General features: G+C 36.1%; 1 protein-coding gene across 4 annotated transcripts in view; it reads right to left on the bottom strand.

Annotated features, from left to right (window-relative positions):
* Window positions 1-22,456, bottom strand: part of BANP (BTG3 associated nuclear protein) — a 154,760-nt gene that overhangs the window by 94,811 nt on the left and 37,493 nt on the right. For all 4 annotated transcript variants that reach the window (XR_008236525.1, XM_052796046.1, XM_052796045.1 and 1 more), the window contains exon 7: window positions 8,851-9,090. Coding sequence is in view for 3 of the 4 variants with exons in the window: in XM_052796046.1 (XP_052652006.1) it covers window positions 8,851-9,090 (240 nt within the window). In the remaining variant the exon portion in view is untranslated. The remainder of the gene's footprint in view (window positions 1-8,850; window positions 9,091-22,456) is intronic.

Genomic DNA, 22,456 nt, shown 5'->3' on the forward strand with positions numbered 1-22,456 from the left:
TCCATTTTTAAAAGAAAACACATTGCTTGCTCTAAAAACCATCTTGCAAGAATCTAAAAACACAGCAAATAAAACAAGATACCTTGAAAAAAGAAGATCTATGTTTCATTTCCTCCCAAAATATATATATATTCATGCAACATTTGGGTCTCAGTATGAAAGCAAAACTGCATACTTTATACAGCTATAGCTGTACAGCTAAAAAAAATTGCAGTGACAGCATTCCATATAGACTGCACAAGCATTTTCATCTGAAACAGCTTTTCATTAAGATTAGGACCTAAAGACTCCAATACTTGTTTGACTTACCCGGCCACTAACAATCTCCTTCCAAATAAAATACCTAATGCGCTCATCATAACTATTACCTTCTTTTTGCATAATAGAAATGCATTTACAGGATATCATGCTTTTAAGTATTCAGTTAAATTTACCTTTTAGTTTTGCACATTCAAAATGTCAGAGCATTCATTTATGATCATAGCAAGCAAAGATCTTGCTATTTCTTTTACTCACTGGGAGAAACAATCCCACAAGGTTTATCAGACATCATTCTGGTTTGGAATGGAATATACCTAAGTATATGAAGTGTTTATTGCCAAAGGATCAACTCACTGTTTGAAATCAAAGTCTGATGCTCAAAACAAATGGAATCACCTAAATTGAAGCAGTAACGCTTGATCGAAATAAATGTTTCTGATTTTAAGAAGCCGCTGCCAATAACCACACTTCAGGTCATTTTTGATAGCCGCAGTTTTACAGAGAAGTTGATTCAACAGCTGTTCGTCTTTTACACAGCAGCACAACGTGATCTGACAGAACCGGCAGCAGAACCGATGGAAAAAGGAGGGTTGTTGCTTTAACCACCCCCTTCCCGAAACATCCCGTTACATAAGCCCTCACCGCAGTGCCTCGGGAGCCCATCTGGATGGCAAACGCCACCACACGTGCCGCCAAGAAAAACTCACTTATGAATCAACAACGAAAATTTCTCCCCTTCCGAAGGAGCTTGTGGGTTTGGAAACGACTGGCACGACAGAAGCCTGAACGCTGCGGGAATTTATTTACATTTTACTTGCAGTCAGCTTGAGGCATCTCCTCACTTCACTTTTTAACCCTTGTGAAATGGAGAAAAGAAAGTTCAAAGCCAGGAAAGGAAAAGCTATGCAACTTTCTGGAATTCCGTTTATGACATTCTGTGAAATCACAGCTCTCCTTGCATACAGCAATGCGTTTTCCAGATGAATGTACACTATTTTTGCACTGATCAATCTGTGTTTGGTGGCTGAGCTGCTTTTCCTCTCAAAATGTCAGGGATCAAATACTTTCTTAGACTCTTCATGTGTTCTAAAACCACACCATAAAAGTTCAATTTTGTCATTTATAGGCCTTCGATAGTAAAGAAAATATTTCTTGTCTGGAGTCCATTGAAAGTTCATTAGGATATTTTATTTATGCAGGGACTGAGCCTGAGTGATACTGGGTAACCACCAGCCTCCTCTACAGATGGTGAGAGTAAAGGACGCTCCGCATCCTTCTGAATTAGGTCCTAAAGGGATACCACCGCTGCACACTGGAGTAACTACCCTGCAAACAGTCACAACACTGGAGAAGTTCCATGTATGGAGGAATCAGCCCAAAGAAAACAGTGACTAGTACAACTGTGATACAAAGAGTCCTCTATTTTACTTGTAACTTCACAGCTCAGGTGGACCTTCGGTATTGATAAAGATGATCCTTGGACATCACACTCAACACTGATTACAAATGGTCCAATACTTCTTGCTGACATCAGGGTTTGGGGCTTGTTAATTCATTAATACGTAATGACTTCTGAAATCCACGCAAGACTCCCTTGATTTTCATTAGAAAAAAAAAAGCAGCACTCATTCAGCTAAGTTATCATATTTGTAGCAGTAACTTTCCCAAGAGCACATCTTTCTTATAAAATTAAACAACTTACCCCTTTTTTCGTTATATACTCCTGAAGCAACATTTAAAGTCACTGAGAAAACTGCTTTTATGCTCACTGACTTATCTGTATTTTTTTAGCTGCCTCTCAAGAAGTGAGGACCAGTGCACTTCAGCACATACTTTAAGGAAGTCTGGCCAAAGCGGAAAAGTATTGACAGGATGGAACAACTGTGCATCAGCTGGAAAGAGATGGTCCAAGTGACCTAATGCATTAGTTTTCTTCTTTCTGTAGAGCCTACAAACTCCAAATGCTTGACAGCACATCATGCACAATCAAGTTACATGCAATCACAGTTGCAACTGACAGGCTAAGCAGCTGCTTACGTTCAAGAATGGAAAATGAAATTCATCACTTGTATAATGCAAGAACAAGAGAAGTGTGAGAGGGAGAGAGAAAACACACTGCCAACAATTTATTTCCCAAAATTGCTGTCTTTATTTCACTTTAATAAACAGTAACTGGCCAGCAAAGTAATTGAAATAAACATAAGTGCCCAGGAAAGAAGAAAACAACAGCCAGCATTAAATTAGAGTGCTTACATAAAGTCAGTAAGCAAGTGCCAGCATTGATGCCATTTATGAGAACTGTGGTGCTGAGATAAACTCAATGGGTTCTCATATTATCTTCTTGCCTAGACTCAAAAGAGGTTATCACTTCCCTCCATGTGGCAGCATTTAATTGATTCACAAAGAAGCAGCTATTTGGAACTGAAGCCAGACTTTTGCAGCTCTGAGGAAGACAACATGTTTGAAAAAAGCAGCACTGCTGCATCACAAGGCCTTTCCCGAGGGTGCTGTACAAAAAAAATTAATGCTTTTTGGATATGAGAAAAGCACAACATAAATGCTTTCTTTCACTTCTTTCCACTTAAAGATGTGCTGAACTCTCAGACTTCACTCTCACTTTCTTCTTGAGTACGAGACAGTTCAACACCTCTGCAAACTCTCCCTCCTATCTTCCCAAGTTCTGCCCCTGACGACAGTCACCACTCTCATGGACTTCAGAATGAACCACAACGCAGCTCTTCTGAAATTGTCAGATGGAGGTGGTCCACTTGGTAAGATTCAGAGTAGAGGTTTTGAACAGCACACAGCTGAGGAGAGCCTGCTTCAACTCCCCCATCTGCCACAGGCATGATGCTGCAGAATTGGATGAATTCTTGTCTGCTTATACTCAGCCCTTCAAACTGTAAAATGAAGTTTGTCCCACCTCTAAGCCATGATCTGGCAGTTGAGGAGAAATGCACTACAGCACCTGATAACACTGCAGTCCTCAAAGGAACAGGCTGAAGTAAATTTTTATTTCCAAAGAGCTACAGTCCATGGTATTTATTACTAGGAGAAGAAAATGTTGGCAAAAAGTACTTCCAGGGACCACAAGATTAGCTCATCCATGCAGATACAAACCACACAACTTCTTTTCAGACTACTATAGCTTGGAAGATTAGTTAATGTCCTATATAATGAAGAAACAGAAGCATGGGTTAAACAGAAAACATCAGGGATCCTGCCACTAACCCATTCCTCTTCCCCCCAAACTTTCAGATTATCCAGAGCTTGACTGATTCTTGAGTTAGCTGGTCTGTCAAGGGGGACAGATTGCAATGACAATTAGCAATGTAATCACAACAATCCAAGTTACAGAAATTCATCAATTTCTCATGCTGATGAAATATTAAAGAGATCGGACAAAATGCCAATTTGAAAAATTTTCAAGTTCTCCAACAGTCTCCAGATGGAATCCAAGGTCTAAATGCATGTGTACAGTTGCTGATAACCAAGACTTGGAGCCATCCATCTCTGTTGCATCTAGGTGTAACACTGTTTTAAACCATTGTATATACACTATACACTCTGACAATCAGTGACTAGTACGATATTCAGAAATGAGATACGTGAAGCCCAGAATTATAAACAGGAAATGAACGTAAGACAGAGAGAGAGTGCAGAAAAAGTATACAAAGATTAGGAAGGAAAAAAGGATATAAAAGGAAAAATGGGTATAGTTTATAAAAATACAGCAATAAAAAAGGCTTTTTTAAAGTGGAAAAATGAAAAAACAGCAAATACTAAATACATTCTGTATTTACAGTGCACGTCTTCAGTAACTGTAATGTTCATTTATATAAAACATTCTATATAATAGCAACAGTCTGCAGTTTCTCATAAAACAGATCCACTCGCGAGAAACATGAGAGCTAACAGTTTGTCTATGAGAAGCAACTTACTACCCTTCCTCCGGTATTTAAAAGCATGGTAATGCTCAAGAAAGATGGAACAGAAGTGTGGTATATTTGTTGTTTATCCTGCATTGCTATTAAGATCAAAACCTTCATTAAAAGCAAATGAGAAGCTGAAACAGTAGTAACTTACTGTGATGCACAGATTTTACATGACAAGTCGCAAGTTGCTTAAACTGGCCCAACCTGCATTATGTTTGGGTTATGTGCACGAATATATATACTCATATATATATACACTGATCTTACTGACATACATTACACAATCAAGCAGGAGTCAAATGTGTTTCCTATTAAACAAACGCGGGTGGTCTGCTTCTCAAGCAGTATTGTGTCAATGAATTTTGTAGAGCAGCATAGTGCTCAATTCTGTCTGAACAGCCCTCTGAAGAGGACATAGCTATGTTTCATTCTTCTATCAAAGTGTATTAACATCTCTTTCAACTAGTACAGTAGAAAAGTGGTCCCATCTTTACTGGAAGCAATATTATGACGCAATGGAAATACCAAGGTTTGATTACCAATTTCTTTCTATTCCACATTTTTAATTGCATCTTAAAAAGTTATGTGCCATTTGAAATAGAATATACATCATTTACCATATAGTTAAAAATCAGACTTTATCATAAGATATTTTCAGATAACACTTTTTTCCTATGTTATTTAAATGACAGGGATGTATTCTGGTTGAAATAAATGTTAACTCATGACAGGAAATAAGCAAAAATTCACTCTACCAAGTAGTCTTGGAAGCAGATGGGAAAATTCAACAGAATAGTACTAAGCTGGCTATAACAGTACTCATACATCTTTCACCACGGTACCCTCCCTTCTGCGGGTACTGGGTTTTTTTGGTGGGTTTTTTTTTTGTTCTTGTTTGTTTTTTTTTTTTTTAACCAACAATCATGTCCCTAATGTGACAGTTATTTCAATATGCATAAATAGTTCCCTGAGAAACAGACGACTGTATGGAGCCAAGAGAGGATTTCTGATGTCCAATAATACAACTGAACTAAGGGCACAGGTTCTCCTTAATGCAATTAGTGAATTTGTATCTCCCTCCCCCACCCAACCACTCATTCTGCATTTAATTTGTAGGTACTGATCTTCTATCCTCTTGTCATAATTAGCTAAAACTGACAAATATATTAAAAAATGATTGGTGAGAGTCTGCAAAAACACATGTGCAGATGCAAGAGCCTTTCACAGAAATGACACACTAACAAAGTTACACAGCAGGAAATAACTAATGTTATTTTGTTTTCATTTAATTACTTAGATTATTTTAAAGAATAAAAACTGTTGATGGATTTTCTTTTATGAACTTCAGAAATCCCCTCTCAGTTTTTTCCAAGACAACATGTAAAACCATCCTTTGTGTTATAAAGTTTCTTGTAAGTGCAAAATTCTGAATTTGGAAATCTGTTTTTTCAAACTCATTTGTGGAGATTGCTATAAAATCTCAAAAGACCTAAACCTGTATTTTCTGTTACACAAAGAAAATTACAACTACGGATGTTCTTATATCATATTTCACCAGAAAATATCTACATTTTTAGTAGGGATGAAGTAATGAGCTACTTAATGACATATAGTATGTTTAAGTCATTTTGGTTTCTTGCCCCAAAGCATTCTTCAATACCACTGCCACCCCACAAGCAAATTTATGCCACAAGTGATAATTTATACTTCCAAAGATAAACTTTCATCTCTCTTGCAGTGAACCTTATGCAGTACATCAAGAACTTTTAATAAACATACATCTCTTCATTTTCTATAGTTTCTGCATATTATACAAAATATTCTATTAAATACAGATTGGGTTAGTGTTTTCTTTTTCTTCTAGAAAAAGAAAGGAAGGAATCTCTTTCCACTGACAAACTTCAAGAAACTTGAAACAGAAGGAAAAATAAAATCCTTTATATTGGCTTGAGCTTTTTTAGCTATGATTGGCAAATGCAAGGCTGATGACATTAGATTTTTCATTTAAGTTTAAAATAATGAATCAAAGTATTACTGCTTAGAGCAGAAGCAAACCACATTGTTAGGACAACAACCTAATTTAGTTCCCATGCTAGCGCTGCACTCAGTTTTTGGTAGATTTTATGGAACAACACTTCACCAATAAAAAACAGATGGTCTGTGGACTGGTAAAGCAAAGTGGATATGGCATGGCAGGACTCCTCCCAGTACCTCTCTGACAAATATTAAGGATGAAATTGTGGCACAGCTGAACTCAACAGGAGTTCTGCCACTGAACTGAACACGGCCAGAATCTCATCCTCGAAAGTTATGAGCCATCCATATGCTCACTCACATCACAGCAAATTCATAAACAGGGTACTGAAATCAAATTTCATCTCAACTTAATTATTTGCAGTAATGACATATTAGGTTATTATATGAAATCATCATTTCTGGACCAATGTTGTTGCTATTAAATTTGCTGCTTCATCAAGTTTACATGCATTTTCTTCATTTCTTGCCACAGGATTCTTTGCCATAGCCAATAGCAAATCTCAATAACCATTAACATTTAGGTACCCAAAAAAGTAAACTCTGGTCAGATTCAAACAGGCTGTATTTTTTCCAGAAGTCATACACAATCCCTAGTTTGCTATGGACTGGTTCCCAAAAGAAAGCAACACACTAGTCAACACGAAGAAGAAATAAAGATATGTTTCAGATATCTGGACCCCAAACCTTCTGAACTGTGCTTATGACATCAAAGACACAGACAGTGGTTTCTGTGCTCATCATTCAGAATGCTGCTGCTTATGATCCACTGCTGTTACGTTTCTGCATTGCAGACCTTTTCCAACTGCAGGGATCACTTCTATAATCCAATTTCTTCATGGTCAGAATGCCTTATATAAATGACATAATCCCTAGCTTGAGGATTCAGTCGCATGAGCACATTCCTTCCCTATGCTCACATTTTCAAAACCCTGTTCTTTCTACACAAGTAGTTATAAACTCAGTCGTTTGATTTGTGCTCACAGATTTAGTGATGAGGAAAAGGGCTGCTAGTGACTTGCTTTAACATTGGAGCAAGATTAATTTATGTTTCTAAAAACTATTGTCAACAAAATTCTAAGTTTTAAAAACACAATGGAACAAGGTCATTTACATTGTTGAGATCAATAGATAAAAAGGTTGAGCAGATCAAAATTACTTTGAATCATATTCTCCCTTAAAAATACATATTTAATATATTTGCCGTAGAAGCCTGAAGTCTTCTGCTTCAGGTATGTAAGGAGACAAAAATTGGCCTAATGCAGCAAACTGAATGGGTTAGTTTTGCCTATCAATTTCCCCATGATAGCCAACAAATTACTAGAAACAAAAGCAGGTCAATAGGACTGTATTTCCTCCGCTCAGTACTGTGTAAAGAAAGCACAGCAGTCTCATGATCGAATATTCTTCACATTTTCTTCCATGTAACTATCAAACACATTGCCCTAACATAAGCACAAAAATAAAACACCAAATTCTTCAAACACCATACAAAATAAGCTCTCTCTGGCTATGTTCTTAAGCCTTAATTGGCATTTCAAATTGGCAATTGCATACAAAACACTCTAGTACGACAAATTATTCCCACTCTACTAATCCATCGGTGACCTACATAAGATGTGACTATAAAGAATCTTTTAACAATGAGATCTACTGGTATATTAAAATCTAGTTCAATTAGTAAAGTTGGTCATTTTTAGACTCTCTCAGCTCCACACTAACATTTAAATTTGTTTCCTCTTTGCATGCATAGCAAAGGTATCACACAAGGCGTACACTTGTGTCAGATGCTTGGCTGTTCGAAAGGCCTTCACCTACCTCCTTTGCTGGAAAATATTTACACCATAGCATGTGGAACAAACCTGGCTGTCCTCAACGTACTCGCTGAGTAATTCCCTACTAGAAGTCACTGTATCAGAGCAAGATGCGTTTGTCCAGATTCTTCTTTTCACTTAAAACCAGTGGCTAGGCCTACTATATTGCATATGCAAGCCACATTTGATACCTTTTAAATTGCCAAAAATTGCTTCTTCAATGTAAGTAATATCTGTTCATTATACTGCATAATAGCTTTAATAACCAAAAGACTCATGCCCACTGGAGCAGACAGAAGTACACTAGCATCATGTGCATTCCTGTTATGAATCCACAGACTTTGATACTTAATCTCTCCTGAGATTGCAAATTTCCTCCATCTCAATGTCAGCAAGTCTTTTGAAATAATAGACATAAATGGGAAGTAAAAAACTAGGATTCAAGACCATACTGTTTTGAACACTTGAACAATATTTAAATATGTGTAATTTGTTTTATTATTTGTTCCATTATCGGAGAAAGTAATACTTCTCTGATATTTACTACATGTGGTGCGCTCACAGCTGGTGGTTGCAAAGAAATCTGAATTCAGATTTCAAGATTGAGGAATTTTTGGTGATCACCCACAACAAGCTAAATTAAACCAGCCCATTAGAATTCCTTCACAAAGAAAAGCTAACAAAACATCTGTCTGGCAACAACAATACCTACCTCATTCTTACAAAACATAGTTTAACTGCAAATAGCAGACAGTTTCTGCCTTATCTGCACAGCATAAATTCAAAAGTTTCAGTATGATACTCACAGCGAATTCCATAAATCATGAGAGGATCAAGTTGCTTCTTCCCATGCTTCCCCTGGCCTGAAAGGTTGGAGATGGCCTGAATTTCCCGATGGAAGAGATAATCAAGCAACGTCAGTGCCATCTTCTCTGCTGTGCGGCAGTTCGTGCTGATGTGCAGCATGTCAGCAGGGGTGATGGGGCAACGGACCCGCATCTCAGGATTATTTTCGTCTCCGAGCCATGTCCCATTGGGGTAATCCTCTAAAAACAGAGATTGTGGAAATTTTAACTGTGGCACAGAATGAAACAGCCAGGTTCAAGTTACAGTCAACATTTCTTAAGTTATCATGAGCTCTTTCAGTTTTCTTCGTAGTCTCCATAAACTACTTTAAAATTTAGCATGACAAATAGGCTCACAAAATTTGCTAGACATAAAAAGTTATTCTCAACTCCACATCAATGGTGACCAAAAGTTATTGCCATTAATGTTCTGGCCTACGCGAGGAACTGGTGCAATTAGTCTAACTTGCTCTCAGATATCTTTTTTTTAAGTGACTCATACTAGAGGCCACAGCTGAAAGAGCACACTATATTCACAGTGTTCTCATTCATCAAGTTAGTCATCCCCTAAAAATGAAGATTACTGCAACCCCATAATATTCCTAAACTACAGCTAATTTCGAGAAGCTAACAACTTTGAACAACATTTTTCCCCAAAATCAACGTATTTAAATGAGTCTAAGCAAGATAAATTTAGGAAATTATAATCAATAGTGAGCAGTAACTTATTTAATCACTTAAAAAGAATATTTCAAGCAGTGAAAATCATTCAAAATGTAGCCAGAGATCCCAATCAAAATTTTGGTCTTCCTTCAAATTTACTGGCCGGTAGTCTACATTACTTCCTAAACATACAGTTCACCAAGGAACAGGCCCAGCATAAAGATAATGAATTAATTGCTAATCGTCTGCCAAGTACATCTTCCTTTCTATTCAAGTATAAGGGCATTAGCAACAGAATATATTTTAATGTTACCCACTGCCAGAAGGACACCTAACTTCTCTTGTGTATATACACACACATATTTTATAAAAAAGTGGTTTGGTTTGGGTTTTGGTTTTTTTTTTGTCCCAGCCTCTCAGTTTGGTGAGGGGGGAAAAAAAAAAAAAACAACGTATTCATTTTAGGAAGAATACTAAGCCCTTACTGGAAATTAATCTTTCAGACAATGCCAAAAGTTAGCAGATTCAAGTCTAACCAGAAACTAAAACAGAGCTCATAAGGATGACCAATCCCTACTCAAGTGGTGAATGCAACACAGGACCTAGGATGAGACTCTCATTCCAGATAAAAACAAAATTTCCAGTACGAATCTTGACAATGCTAATAGGAACTGGATGGAACAACATTCCAGTACTATTTCAGAGTTCACTGACACAGACCATTTGGATTTGATTTCTGTTTGCTCAACTTTGTGGAGTAAAACAAAGCTTCCCGACTTAGGAGTCACTCAGCCCTTCCATACTAGAGCTTTACAGTATTTCATTGTTGTTTCACATCCTTCAGAATGGTAAAAATGCAAACAAGTCATTCAATTACATGATTTATCTTTCATTAAATGCCTTTAAAGTAGAGTTTCATGGTATATACAAAGTCACAAACTCCTGGTTTCCATAACCCTTCTAGTCACAAAATAGTGTGACAGAGTTCAGACAGATGAGCATATCCTTTTCACATTGAACAGGACCCCTGAGCAAGCAGCATCTTTATTTCCAAGTACTGGCATAGGTTAAGCAGCCTGCATTTTACTAGAGTACAAGCCAAAAGTATGCAATAAAATATAACATAAAAGTAACTCGAACACTAAAAAACACTTTTCCAACATGACCTTCGGATTGAGTCATACCACATGCCAGATACAAGTTTATTGCAATGAATAATGACAGTATGAAGTAAACATTAGATTATGCAATACTGATATATCATTATAAACATCAGTTTATCAACTGTAATAATTTGTAAGGAAAAATATTTATTGCTGATGTATTAGCAGCTAGTCCCTCAAACTTTCTTCTGTTGAAATCAGAACTTAATGCTCTGTTCTGAATACATTTTTATACACTCACAATTTTTTTTTTTATTTGAACCTTACTTTTTATCCTGAACTATGTAGTAGAGCACACTAGCTGTTTTCTGCTCAAAGTACCAGGTGCCATCTGAAAAATAAGGTGGTTCAGATTAATTATGACTTGTTTTGAATGCCACTGTGTCTGGCCTTACCACAAGTCTGGTTAACATTACCAGGGAAAACAACAGTCTGTTCCTAAAGATAAATTGACTGTTTCGTAAAAATTTGGGCAGAGCTGGCAAAGCAAAAACATCTCTGGATAAATGTGATAAATGTGTAAGTTTTTCAAAGAAATCCTAGGAAGCCTGAGTAAATGATTCTACATCCTATCAAAATCTTACTTCCTTACCAGTTCACAGAATTACTATTAGATATAAGAGTTATTACTACTTACGGAACACCTTTCACCTGCAGTCTTGTTTAACAAATGCTATCAACCTACGTGAACCAAAGATGTTTTCAGTTTGCAAAATCATCTTTTTTTTTTTTTTTTTTTTTTTACTGGCACAGAGTCCAGAACATACTGTTTTTACCACATGCAACTGTTCTTTTATTGCTAGCAGCCTAGAAAAAAGACACTATCTTGTTATTCTGACCTATGAACACAAGCCCCACATCAAATTATCTCTTGCATTTTCCTCCTGCTTTAAAAGCTTCAACAGAAAGGGGATTTGCTTTATAATCATTTTGCATTAAGTGGAACTTGCATGACTAAAGTTAACCAAGACTCTACTGTCCCACTGCAGCTACTTGAGGGCACAAAAGCTAAACTATTCCTTATCGTATATAAAAATAATTCCTACTGGCCTGCCAACACATCTGGCACTTTGCATAGAGCAAATACGATGAGACTGGCACACAAAAAAAATGGTGAGAAGTACAGTGCCAGTTATGAGGAAGGCAGAACTGCTCTGAACAAGTGGTGTGGTATGGGAAAAAACAGGCTGAATAAGGAAAGAGGAAAAAAAAAGACTGGGAGTTTGATGGAAGTTGTCTCTGAACCATTATGTACATAAATACTATTGATTAAAGCTGCATCATTTGAAGCTTGTAGCACTCAAACATCCTTTTGTGCTTACTGAAATGGTTCTTTACATGTATTATCAGGCATTATACGTAATATCTAGATAGAATCTAGATGAGTCAGGTGATTTAGTACATACATTGCGAGAGCCAGACACTGAGTCAGGACTCCACTAGGCACTGTACAACCATACATAGCTTCCTCTATTCCTTAAAGGCTACCAAAACACAAGTAACATGTGAAGGGCTGGGGAGGAAGAATACAGTCGAAGAACAGACTTCTCTTAAAACTAATGAAGCATAAGTGCACACACTCATCTGTAACTGTAATCACGCACCCTTCTCATTTTGCCCTGAAGTATTTTTCTTTTGTTAATTTTTCTAATAGCCTTGCTGCATTTTGAATGCATTTTGAATGCTATGTGGAAAGATACTTCCTTGCATTTCTTTACACCAAATGTTGTATCATCAGAAGTGGTTCTTGATCATTTCTACTTCCAGTGTTAAAAGTCCTGACATTTTTATCTGATTTCCTCTCTGTACTCAGAAGCTCATTTCAATGACAGACAGCCTAATTTCTAGCTCCTCTTCAATGTTTTTTTAAGATCAGAAAATTTGCCTTTATCTCCATTCTACTGAATCCACAACTAGTTCGCTTTTCAATGCTGTTTTCAAATCTTTTTTACTGTATTAAGTCCATTTCTTTTATCTCACAACACAGCTGACCATTCCTCTGCTTCGGCAGGGACGTGCGAGAAGACGAGAGGCGGCTGGGGCTGCTACGCAAACAAGCATTTCTATGGAAACAGGGGCGAGCGAGCTTTAAGGTTAGTATCGAGAAAACCTATGTCAAGAGAACAAAAACCAGACAAGAGTTTCTGTGGCTTTCAGACTCGCTCTCCGTATGTTTATGTGTTTTCCCGCCCGGGGAGATGACAGACAGTTAACTGTTACTCACATCTTTCCATTAGGATATACTCCCCTAGTCTGATATGCGAGCATTAGCAGTAAGCCTAGAAGCAAAGCTAGGCTCTGCTCTCTTGCTAGGTGCTGTCAGTCACTCCTTTAAAACAAGGAAATACAAAAGGAAACACCTGCCCACATAAACACTTGAATTAACATGTTCCATTATTCAGAGTAGTTGTGTTTATTTTACTAACGAGGCTGGGCACAAATCTGGCATTTGCAGCAGAGAAAAACGACTGGTAGCTGCAGTACAAAAGTAGAAAGATGAATTAACCTTAAAAAAAAAATCCTAACCTACAAAAATAAACACCCATTTCTAGCGAAATTAAATAATATTTTGGCTGATGTGTAGAAGATTCAACATCATCTTTTTAAATAAACTTCTGTCAACTAGCCCAAGTCATTTGCCCCTGCAAGAATTCACAGGGGTAGTGATTAACTGATGGAGACTGCAGAGCACTGGCTTTATTAACTAACAATCATTAAATACAAGGAACAGAGTGACAATCAGGCTATCTGTTAACCTACAAATCTAGCAATGTGATTTAAAGCTTGTGCTAAAAGAAAGGTTAAAGAACTAGCTTTAAAGCTGTGTTCACCGAAACCTCCTCCCACCACAAAAAGCAGTTAAGACACCGGGAGTTCTGGCAAAAGGAAGCGAACACACACACATCCACGAACATCAGAAAACCTAGATGCAGAACTGGAGTTTTTTGCCTGAGTATTCTCGTGGGGGGAAAAAAGGTTTAATTTCCATGTAAATATAAAAGAAAGATAGCCAGAAGAATCTCACGCTCCAGGTATAATCTTTCGTACGGCCCAAAGCATTTGGCTAACAGACACACAGTTCCAGTTAACTTCTAAGCCCCTATGGTTAGGGGACCAGTACACCGTATGAGATACTCTGAAAATATATCCTGCACTCTCCTGTGCTCGTGGTTTCTTCAATTGTCTGACAGACAACACACAGAACAAAAGAATATATATGGGTATGCAGTACCAGAGCATACTTGTCTCAGCAAATACTATGGAGTGCATAGAAGTCTCTGCATAACATCAGCAAGATTACTTGTTTGTTAAAAATAAGGCCTCAGTTTTAGTATACGGTTAAATCCATGAGAGAAAGAGGAGATTCACTTACTTTATGACTCATGGAAGGTCAGGGAATTTATTCAACAGAAGTAGAAAATGAGGACTATGCGATCATCTGTAATTTAAAACAGCTAAAAAAACCCCAGATAAAATTGAGAAAGTTAAAATCCATGGACTTACAGGGCTTTTAAAACCCTTAGAACACGTTTCATGTCAGAAAATCAGATTTCTAATTTAGATTTTGACCATTGTCTTGTTTATTGCCTCTTTGTTATATTTAACTTTGCACAGTGGACCAGACTGTTAATTCCAAATCACTGTGATAGATACCTGGAAGAAACCATTATTCATTTGTTTGCTCCCAATAATAAAAATCAATCAATCAATCAAAGCAATTCAATTCCTATAGTTTCCTCTGGCTTCAACAAGTCCCCGAAGCTCTTGAAGTCTCATCAGTGTCTTCACATCGGCTACATATATTGTTTTAAAGTTGCTATTTAAATTTGCTATTTAAAAGTTCATTCTTGCTGTCTGTATCTGGTCATAAGGAGCTTGGCAGGAAAAGCAAAGTGCTGCAAATGATCATATAACATGTGATATTTGATCTTACAGTGAACTGGAAAATCCTGTGGACAGATAAGTGTCAGCCATGTACAAATAGCTGCTTGGATTCACATTTGGAAAGCAAATTCTGAGCACTATTTAATACTGCTATTATAAAATGACTGTTTCAGATGCAAAGTTAGAGAGACAATATGTGACTAAATTTTCTTTGGAAAAGTATTATTCATCCTTTAATTAACACAGGTTGTAGACCAGTTTTCCCTTATATTCTCAAAAAAAAAAGAAAACCCCACGTTTACATTTCTAATTCTGTGGGTTTGATAGTCTTAAATGCAGTAAAAGGAATACAGAGAAAGCAGATATGATACAAAACTATCATATATGGTGCCAAACATCATGTGCCAGTGTATCAAGTGTAAAGTTACTAAACCAAATTCTAAATCAATTGATCTTGCCACTTTATTTATATCACTTAAAAACAGCTTTCATGGAGCTCTGTTCAAGAGCATTTCACATACTTGGGAGATACTAAGGACAGTGTGTTTCTTTCTTAGTAATTTCAAAGTCTTGGCTTTAGCATAGACATTTTTAAAAATATCTGCTTTTAAAGCAGCATAGTAATGCTGAATGGGATATTCTTATACCACAAAGATGAGAGGTCCTGCTTTTTTTTCCCCCTTCCATATTAAAGACAGGACACTAACTCTATTGTGAAAGATTTAAAAGGGTAACAATGTGCATTAATGTTTTAGGAACAGATGCTCCTCTTATTTGTACAGTAAGTCACAGATTAAATATTTTAAATGTTACCATATACTGAATATGTGTAAGAACAGTATTATTATAATATTCCCTACATCTTGAAGCCCCTTGTATCTTGAAAGCAATCTAATATCAAGCAAAATAATGCTTTCATATCTCCTAGAGAAGACTGCAAGTATAATCACAGTGCCTTTAGATAGCTTATTCTTCAGTTGAACAGTAACTATTCAACATTTGAGCTTTGTTGAGCTAAACTGAAGCAGCTGCTTAAGTTAGTATTTTTTCTGTACATAAGCTGCACTAAAAAAAAGCAAATTCTGTTTTTACCAATATTCTAATGTGAAATTTTGAAAAGCAAGTTCTTGTAAAGTTTTTCAAAATAAAATTCAACACCTTCAGAGGAAACACAAAACTGCCTGATCACACCAAGACTAATTTATCCAAAAAATTAGTGAATATATTTGGGTATTATGTATTCTTTGCTTTCTGCTGTTTGCATGTTTCTTGGTAAATAATACTTAATGTAAAATTCTGAAACTGCTATTTAGTGCAAACTCAAGACTTACCAGAAAGAGTTCCTTATGAACTTAGTGTGATCTTTTATACATGAATTCCAAGCAGTTTACCCAACAAATGAGAAATCACAAGTAAGCAACAGCCACACTTTCTGACTGTTTCCTATAAATCCAAGAGTGTAACACTCTTAAATCAGAACCAAGTGTTGCAGAAGGTACTATGTAAGTACAAAAAAAATAGAACATCCATACCCAGCAATTTTACAATCCAAGAATAAGGCAGGAGACAATAGGTAGATTACAGAGAGGCAGGCAGGTGACAACACACACTGAGATGGTAGGCATCACCAAAAGAAGGAATATCTTAAAAAAGGTATCTTAAAAGAAAGGTATCTTAACTATGGCTAAGTTTTATGTAAACACCCTGAGAAAAGACAATTTTATGAGCATTGTGGACAGTGATGTATATATAGTTATGAGGATCTCCTCCCAGAAGTAGAAGAAAGCATAAAAGTCTCTGTGAGAACATTACAAGCAAGGAAACCTGTCATCTATGGCTGAGGAAGTCAGAGCAATTCTAAACAGCGACTGGGAGGTGTCAAAGGACAAGGTCTTCCTTCATAACGAGGGTGCCATGGGATAGGGAAAGGGATGCAAGGAGAAGACGATGGGGTTAAAATGATGAGTTTGGAAAATCATATTTGTAACAGCTTTCTGAATATAAGGCCAGAGAGGAGTCCTTTCAGTAAATAAGATGGGAAGTAACTGGGACCTACACGAGAGAGTGTTATTTGCATCTCAGATGTTATCTATTAAGAACATAAAAGGTTCCTTTTAAGTGTTGATCATTTGAAAATCTACTCACCACTCTTACCAAAACTTATTTGTTCATAGTTACTCTAACTTGCTTTTCTTTGTCTAATGCTAAATCTCTTCAGTTAAAAAGTTTAGACAAATATATCTGAGAATGTCAGAATATTTTTTTTTAACAGATTTGCGGTGAGCGTGAAAGTGCATACGGTTGCCAGGTTATAGCTTAGTCAATTGAAAACCAACCCTTGACAGGATTACAGCCACATACCAGTACTAGATATTTCATTAAAGCCAGAAAACAATATAGGCATTTAATATCATAGGTTTAAAACTTCTGTAATTTAAAACTAGTGTGGATCTAATGTTCTTCACAGCATAACTTTTTGCAGCGGAAGGCAAAATCCAAAAGAACGCAACAATGTTTTCGTGAACAGAGACTACACATGAGGCCTTACTTACCACATAATCAACTAGTACTGGTATCTTCAGAGATACAAAAGCCTAAAGAATCAATTCATAAAGCAAGTTCTGTGCAAGAAGGACACTAAATATCAGCTGTAGCATTTTAGGTTGGTGAAATCCAATTTAGAGTCTACAGACCTTTATAAATGTACAAGAATTCTGGAAAACACAGAAAAATGGACTCCTCAAAATAACAGTCTAAACTTTTCCTCTATTACCAACCTGAAAGCTTAAATAGTACAATATCTGAAAACTGAAGAGGAAAATAGAATAGTGCCATCACAGCACACAAACTCCCATGTAACTATTTAAAAAAAAATCAGCATGTTTAGTATATAAAACTTAATGGCTCTCCCACTCCAAAACCATATCAGTGAAATTAATGAAATCTCTTCCCGTGCTATCTTTGCTTTGCATCATAGAGTGAACTGTACAAAGTGGGAGGGTGCCCATGACATTTAAGTCACACAATTCTGCACAGCTTCAATATACCTGAGAGAAATATCAACTCCATTCCAATCACAGCTGAACAGATGGATAAAAGTCACTGCATTATAAACCATTTAACACACATAGCAACTAAATCCTCACAAACACAAATGGACAAACAAGGTCTTTTGTAACAGTTCCTGAAGATCTACGACAGTTCATTACAAAAATAACATGTACATAGACACCAGACCCAAATGATGATGTTTTAAAAATGTTCTTCATTAATCAATTGCTCATCGTTTTTAAGCCTAATTAGAAAGTTCAAGATAAAAAAAAGCACAACTTTGTTTAAACTGAGAACATGCTGTACTCCAAAACTTACAGTAAGAATACATTCATGTCAAAATTAACTGGACTTTGAAAAGAGAAAAAACACATCTATCAACTTTTGACATTTACTTTAAACACTTCTCAGTGATAAGTGTTTGTTTCTTATTCCATTAAATGAGAAATATGTGTAATCTATGCTGGGGAAAAGAAAAAAAAAAAAAAAAAAAGAGGACAACGAACAAGAAAGTTCCCTGTATTTTTAAACACAGGTTTCCTCCAGATTAAAGAAAAAGCATACTGTGTCTCAGGAGAACACAGCAAAAACATTAATTTTCATAATATTTACATTGTTTTCATCTACCAAAACCTTTCAGAAAACCAGCCTCTATCCAAATTCTTTAGATACTGGCACAGTAAAATGGTTTGTTTATACGTTTGACAGGTCGTGCCATAAGTCATGTTTGGTGGTTTCTTTCCTCCAGAAAACATTTCTGCTAAAACAGATGTGCTCATGTATTCAGAGAATAACTACTACACAAAAGACTTCTAAAAACATGGGAACAGCTGGGTACTTCAAATTTCTAAAAGCCACACTTCAGAAAGAAAACATTTATATGAAAACACAAAGGTATACCTCCTGATGTAAACTGTTTAGCTGCATTTCTACCACAATACACAAGTTACCTATACAGCTTTGATGTTTCAAAAGACAGACAAAGAGAAAAGAAAGGTTAACCAGACTTGACATTTATGTAGTTAAGTGCACTGTGGGTAAAGACAGTTTCATAACTATCAGAGGAGCTCTCCAAAAGCTCTTGCAAATCAGAACTTCTTAGCTAAGACTGTAACTAAGATAATTATACAACAAAAAGATCTCTGGTTTGAAACAATGACTCTCGGTTAAAGGGAGGACCTTTTTGAACACCATTAATGTATTGTGTTAAAAATACAAGGAAGGGTTTTTTCCTAAATCAGAAAAATAAAGAGAAAAAAAAGAGATGGGCGATGATTAAGTCAATTAGACCTTACAGACAATGCTTACAATTAACATTTAAATTGCTTGAGCAGTTTAAATTACCAGACTAGAGCAGCTTGGACACAGTTTTATTTGGGAAGTTGTATTTTTGCCGTTTTAAAGACCTTTCTGCTTTTTCACTTCTACTCAAATGTGAGTTCAGTAGTGGGTTACACCTGGGCTTCTTCATTCAGTACCTTGTTTCAGTACAGGAAAAAAAAGTTTGTATTTTTTACTTAGGATTTAAATGAAGGCTGCAATCCAGATCTCCAGAAACCAAAGATTCAAAGTTAATCAGTTTTAAGTTGATGTCCCTTCCCCATTTAAACTCTGAGAGGATCAGTGGCATTCAATTCTTTCAAACAGTGTTTCTGGAGGAAGATCATCTTCTTAAAAGAGAAGTTTGGTAAAACAGAGTTTTGAGCTTTGATCTTAGTATTAAATTACCCTCCCATTTGTAGAAAAGTAATTTTACTTCTAAAGCACGTGGTTATAAACTTACACTACTGTTTATACATCCGTACCAACTGCTCTTCTCTAATTTCCCCAGAAGATCCACTTGGGCTGCAACAAAGCTAGAGCAGAAAAGACACACTCTAACTAACGTATGCATTCAAAACAACAACAGGCTAATCACTTTTGACAGTAATTAATATCTATGGGGTAAAATTACAAGTTAAATGAAAAAACACTATTTCTTAGTTGGCTGAATAAGGATACGCTTGATATTTTCTGTGCCAAAAATATGACATTAATAAAAATAGTACGTCAGTCACTAGTAAGCGTTCTAGCCTATTTTAATTTGATTTTACACTGGTAATTCAATACTGAACAATTCTATTCTTGCTGGGTTTTATCCTCAATTGTGCAAGATTACTTCATGAACACCACTTTCAGAACTACAGTCCAACCAATACATCAGGTGCTGACATTTCTACTGTCATCCCCACGTGAAAGGACATTAATTATTCCAAAGTGAAGTTTGGAAAAAATTCAAAAAAATTCACAAAAATTAGAGATTCAGTATCTCTAGGTGCTTTCAGTTCATAAATACTACATCTTACAATAAACACTTTGCAGACCATTAACTGCATCTGTAAAATGGATGAGCATTTTCAGTTTTCTGAAAAGCAAAAGAAAGAATAAGTAACTCTTGCTCAAAGAAAATAGAGAAAACATACCTTACTGCACATGCAAAAGCAGAGTAGTATACAACTGAAGATCAAATAAAGTCACAGTGTTCAGTCGGCACAAAAAACCCTTAATCTAGATCATTATTGGAACCGGGAACTGGCCTCCATGCTTCTGTATAATTATTTTTCAGGAACAGAAAAGCAGTAACACCGCTATTTTTTAAACTATCATACGTGATTAAACGCTCTTTGAAAACAGCCAGCAGAGAGCAAACAATGCCTTTATATAAACCTATTAGCTAATTTCTGAAAATATCCACAGGTCAATGCCATATCCAAAGACACTAAAGCCCAACTATAAACATGGTTTAGTGTTGCTTTCTGGACACAAGACAACAGATAGGAGTCATACTGAAAACCTGTTGTTTAGTCTCAGTCCATAAGGGGTGAAGAACACCACTCTCAGCCCCTTGTATTTTACAATCAACTGAGATTCCTCTGAGCAACTCAAAGTCACTCAGAATTCTTTCACAGATCATGAAAGCAAGCTGATGGGTGCTGTAACTTTTGCCTTTTACTGCTGAAGAAAACAAGTCTGCACAACAGACCTATTATTCTTCATCACTTCCTTTATTAATAATTTAATTTCTGTGACATCCTGCAGGCTAGTTCGCTTAGCATTCCTTCTGTGCAAGCGGTCCTCTCGTCTTTGCGAGGGCAAGAAGAGGTAGGCGTGGGGGATTACTAATCTGATTCTCAAAGCATTCATCAATCGCAGAGGGATTTTTAATGGATGACTGTTCTAAAGGTCTGAAGAAAATCAGATCTGAAGACATTAATGGATTAGCTGTTTCTTCAAAATTTACATATACGACAATGGCATAAAAGGCCAACATCACAGTTGTCTCTGCAAATCTGTGCCAAACAACCAAGTCAAAAAGGGCATTATACAACAATTACACTCCTAATATTAGAAACTTTGTTCCTGGCATAGCTGACTCAGAGCTGTAAGAAATATTAAGACTCCACAAAGAGTATGTTTTATATGTATTTTCACATCAAAATATCAGCACTATCTGCAGTGCAATCATTTTTTTGAGAGGAACTCCTCAGACAGTCTCAGTGTCCTTTAATTCCCCATTGACCCAAAATTAAATACCCTTTGGAAGCAACTCTGTCTCACAACCTACAAACAGGACAGAACCTAAGAGCTCTTTATAGTATGCATGTGTTGTATGAACATCCATAAGTCGAAGAATCCTAGGTTCAGATGCCTTAGTTCAGAAACAATCTTTAGTGCACAAGACTTTCAGTAGACTTACTTCTGAAGTTTTCTAAATATCAAAATTTTAAAGCATCTCATTGAATTGTTAGTCAGTTCTGAAATCTCTGAATGCGCTCTTAAATACTCAGTTTCAGGCTATCTTGAATTAATCCTTACCATTTATTGTATCCTAACCTGTTCACACCCATCATGCTTTTCCCAATGGCTGGATATCATGCAGAAGTAACTGAATCACTCCTAAATTAGAGTCCTTCTGTTTCAATGTTAGACATCAAAAACACAACACATTTACCTCTTCAGTACAAAGGTCACCTCCTAAGTGCATGCTGATGCAATAATTTCCTGAAGTAACTTATTCTTCTCTGGTACATGAATGTAAATATGAACTACCACATCCAGAATAACACCTAAGTAAATATTCAATACATATGTTTTAAAAAGTAATTAGGAAAATTATTGAGTCTAGGATTCATATTACATCCGTATTAAAAAAAAATCACTGATACTTTCAAACTAATCGTAAACCATAATTTATCATCTGTTGTTTTCACCTAAAACTCCGTGTCCGTTATATCATCTTGTTTGTGACTAAAATACTGCAACTAACATTCATTTTAATATATCCAACCACATAAAATAGAGTATCCTTATAAGGCTAATCTAAAATTCTTAGATTTCACTACATTTGATTTCTGTGTCCAAGACCAAAGGAATTTTCAGAAAAATCTGATGCTACACACTATCCAGTTAACACTGTTTTTAATATGAATTTCCTTATAAAAATTGTTTACAGTTGCTAAAATAACTATTTTACATTCTTAAGAATTACGCAAGTGGACTGTCATAATAAGTTACAGGAGGAGATGGACTAGTAGATTTTATTTCCCAGAGAAAGCATTTATTTTCTTGAAACAGTATTTCAACTTGGTGATAGGAAATCCTGCAGGTTCCATGTGTTAATTTAAAGGGTTTAAAATATAAAGCTACACTGCTATAGTGGGGCATACTTTTTAAATTTTACAAGTTTTTTTAATTAGCTGTTCTGCCTGCAAAACTAGTAAAAATAAAAAAAAAACAACAACAACAAAACAACCAACCAATCAACC

Source organism: Harpia harpyja, chromosome 9, assembly GCF_026419915.1.
Source record: "Harpia harpyja isolate bHarHar1 chromosome 9, bHarHar1 primary haplotype, whole genome shotgun sequence".
NCBI classification, from domain to species: domain Eukaryota; kingdom Metazoa; phylum Chordata; class Aves; order Accipitriformes; family Accipitridae; genus Harpia; species Harpia harpyja.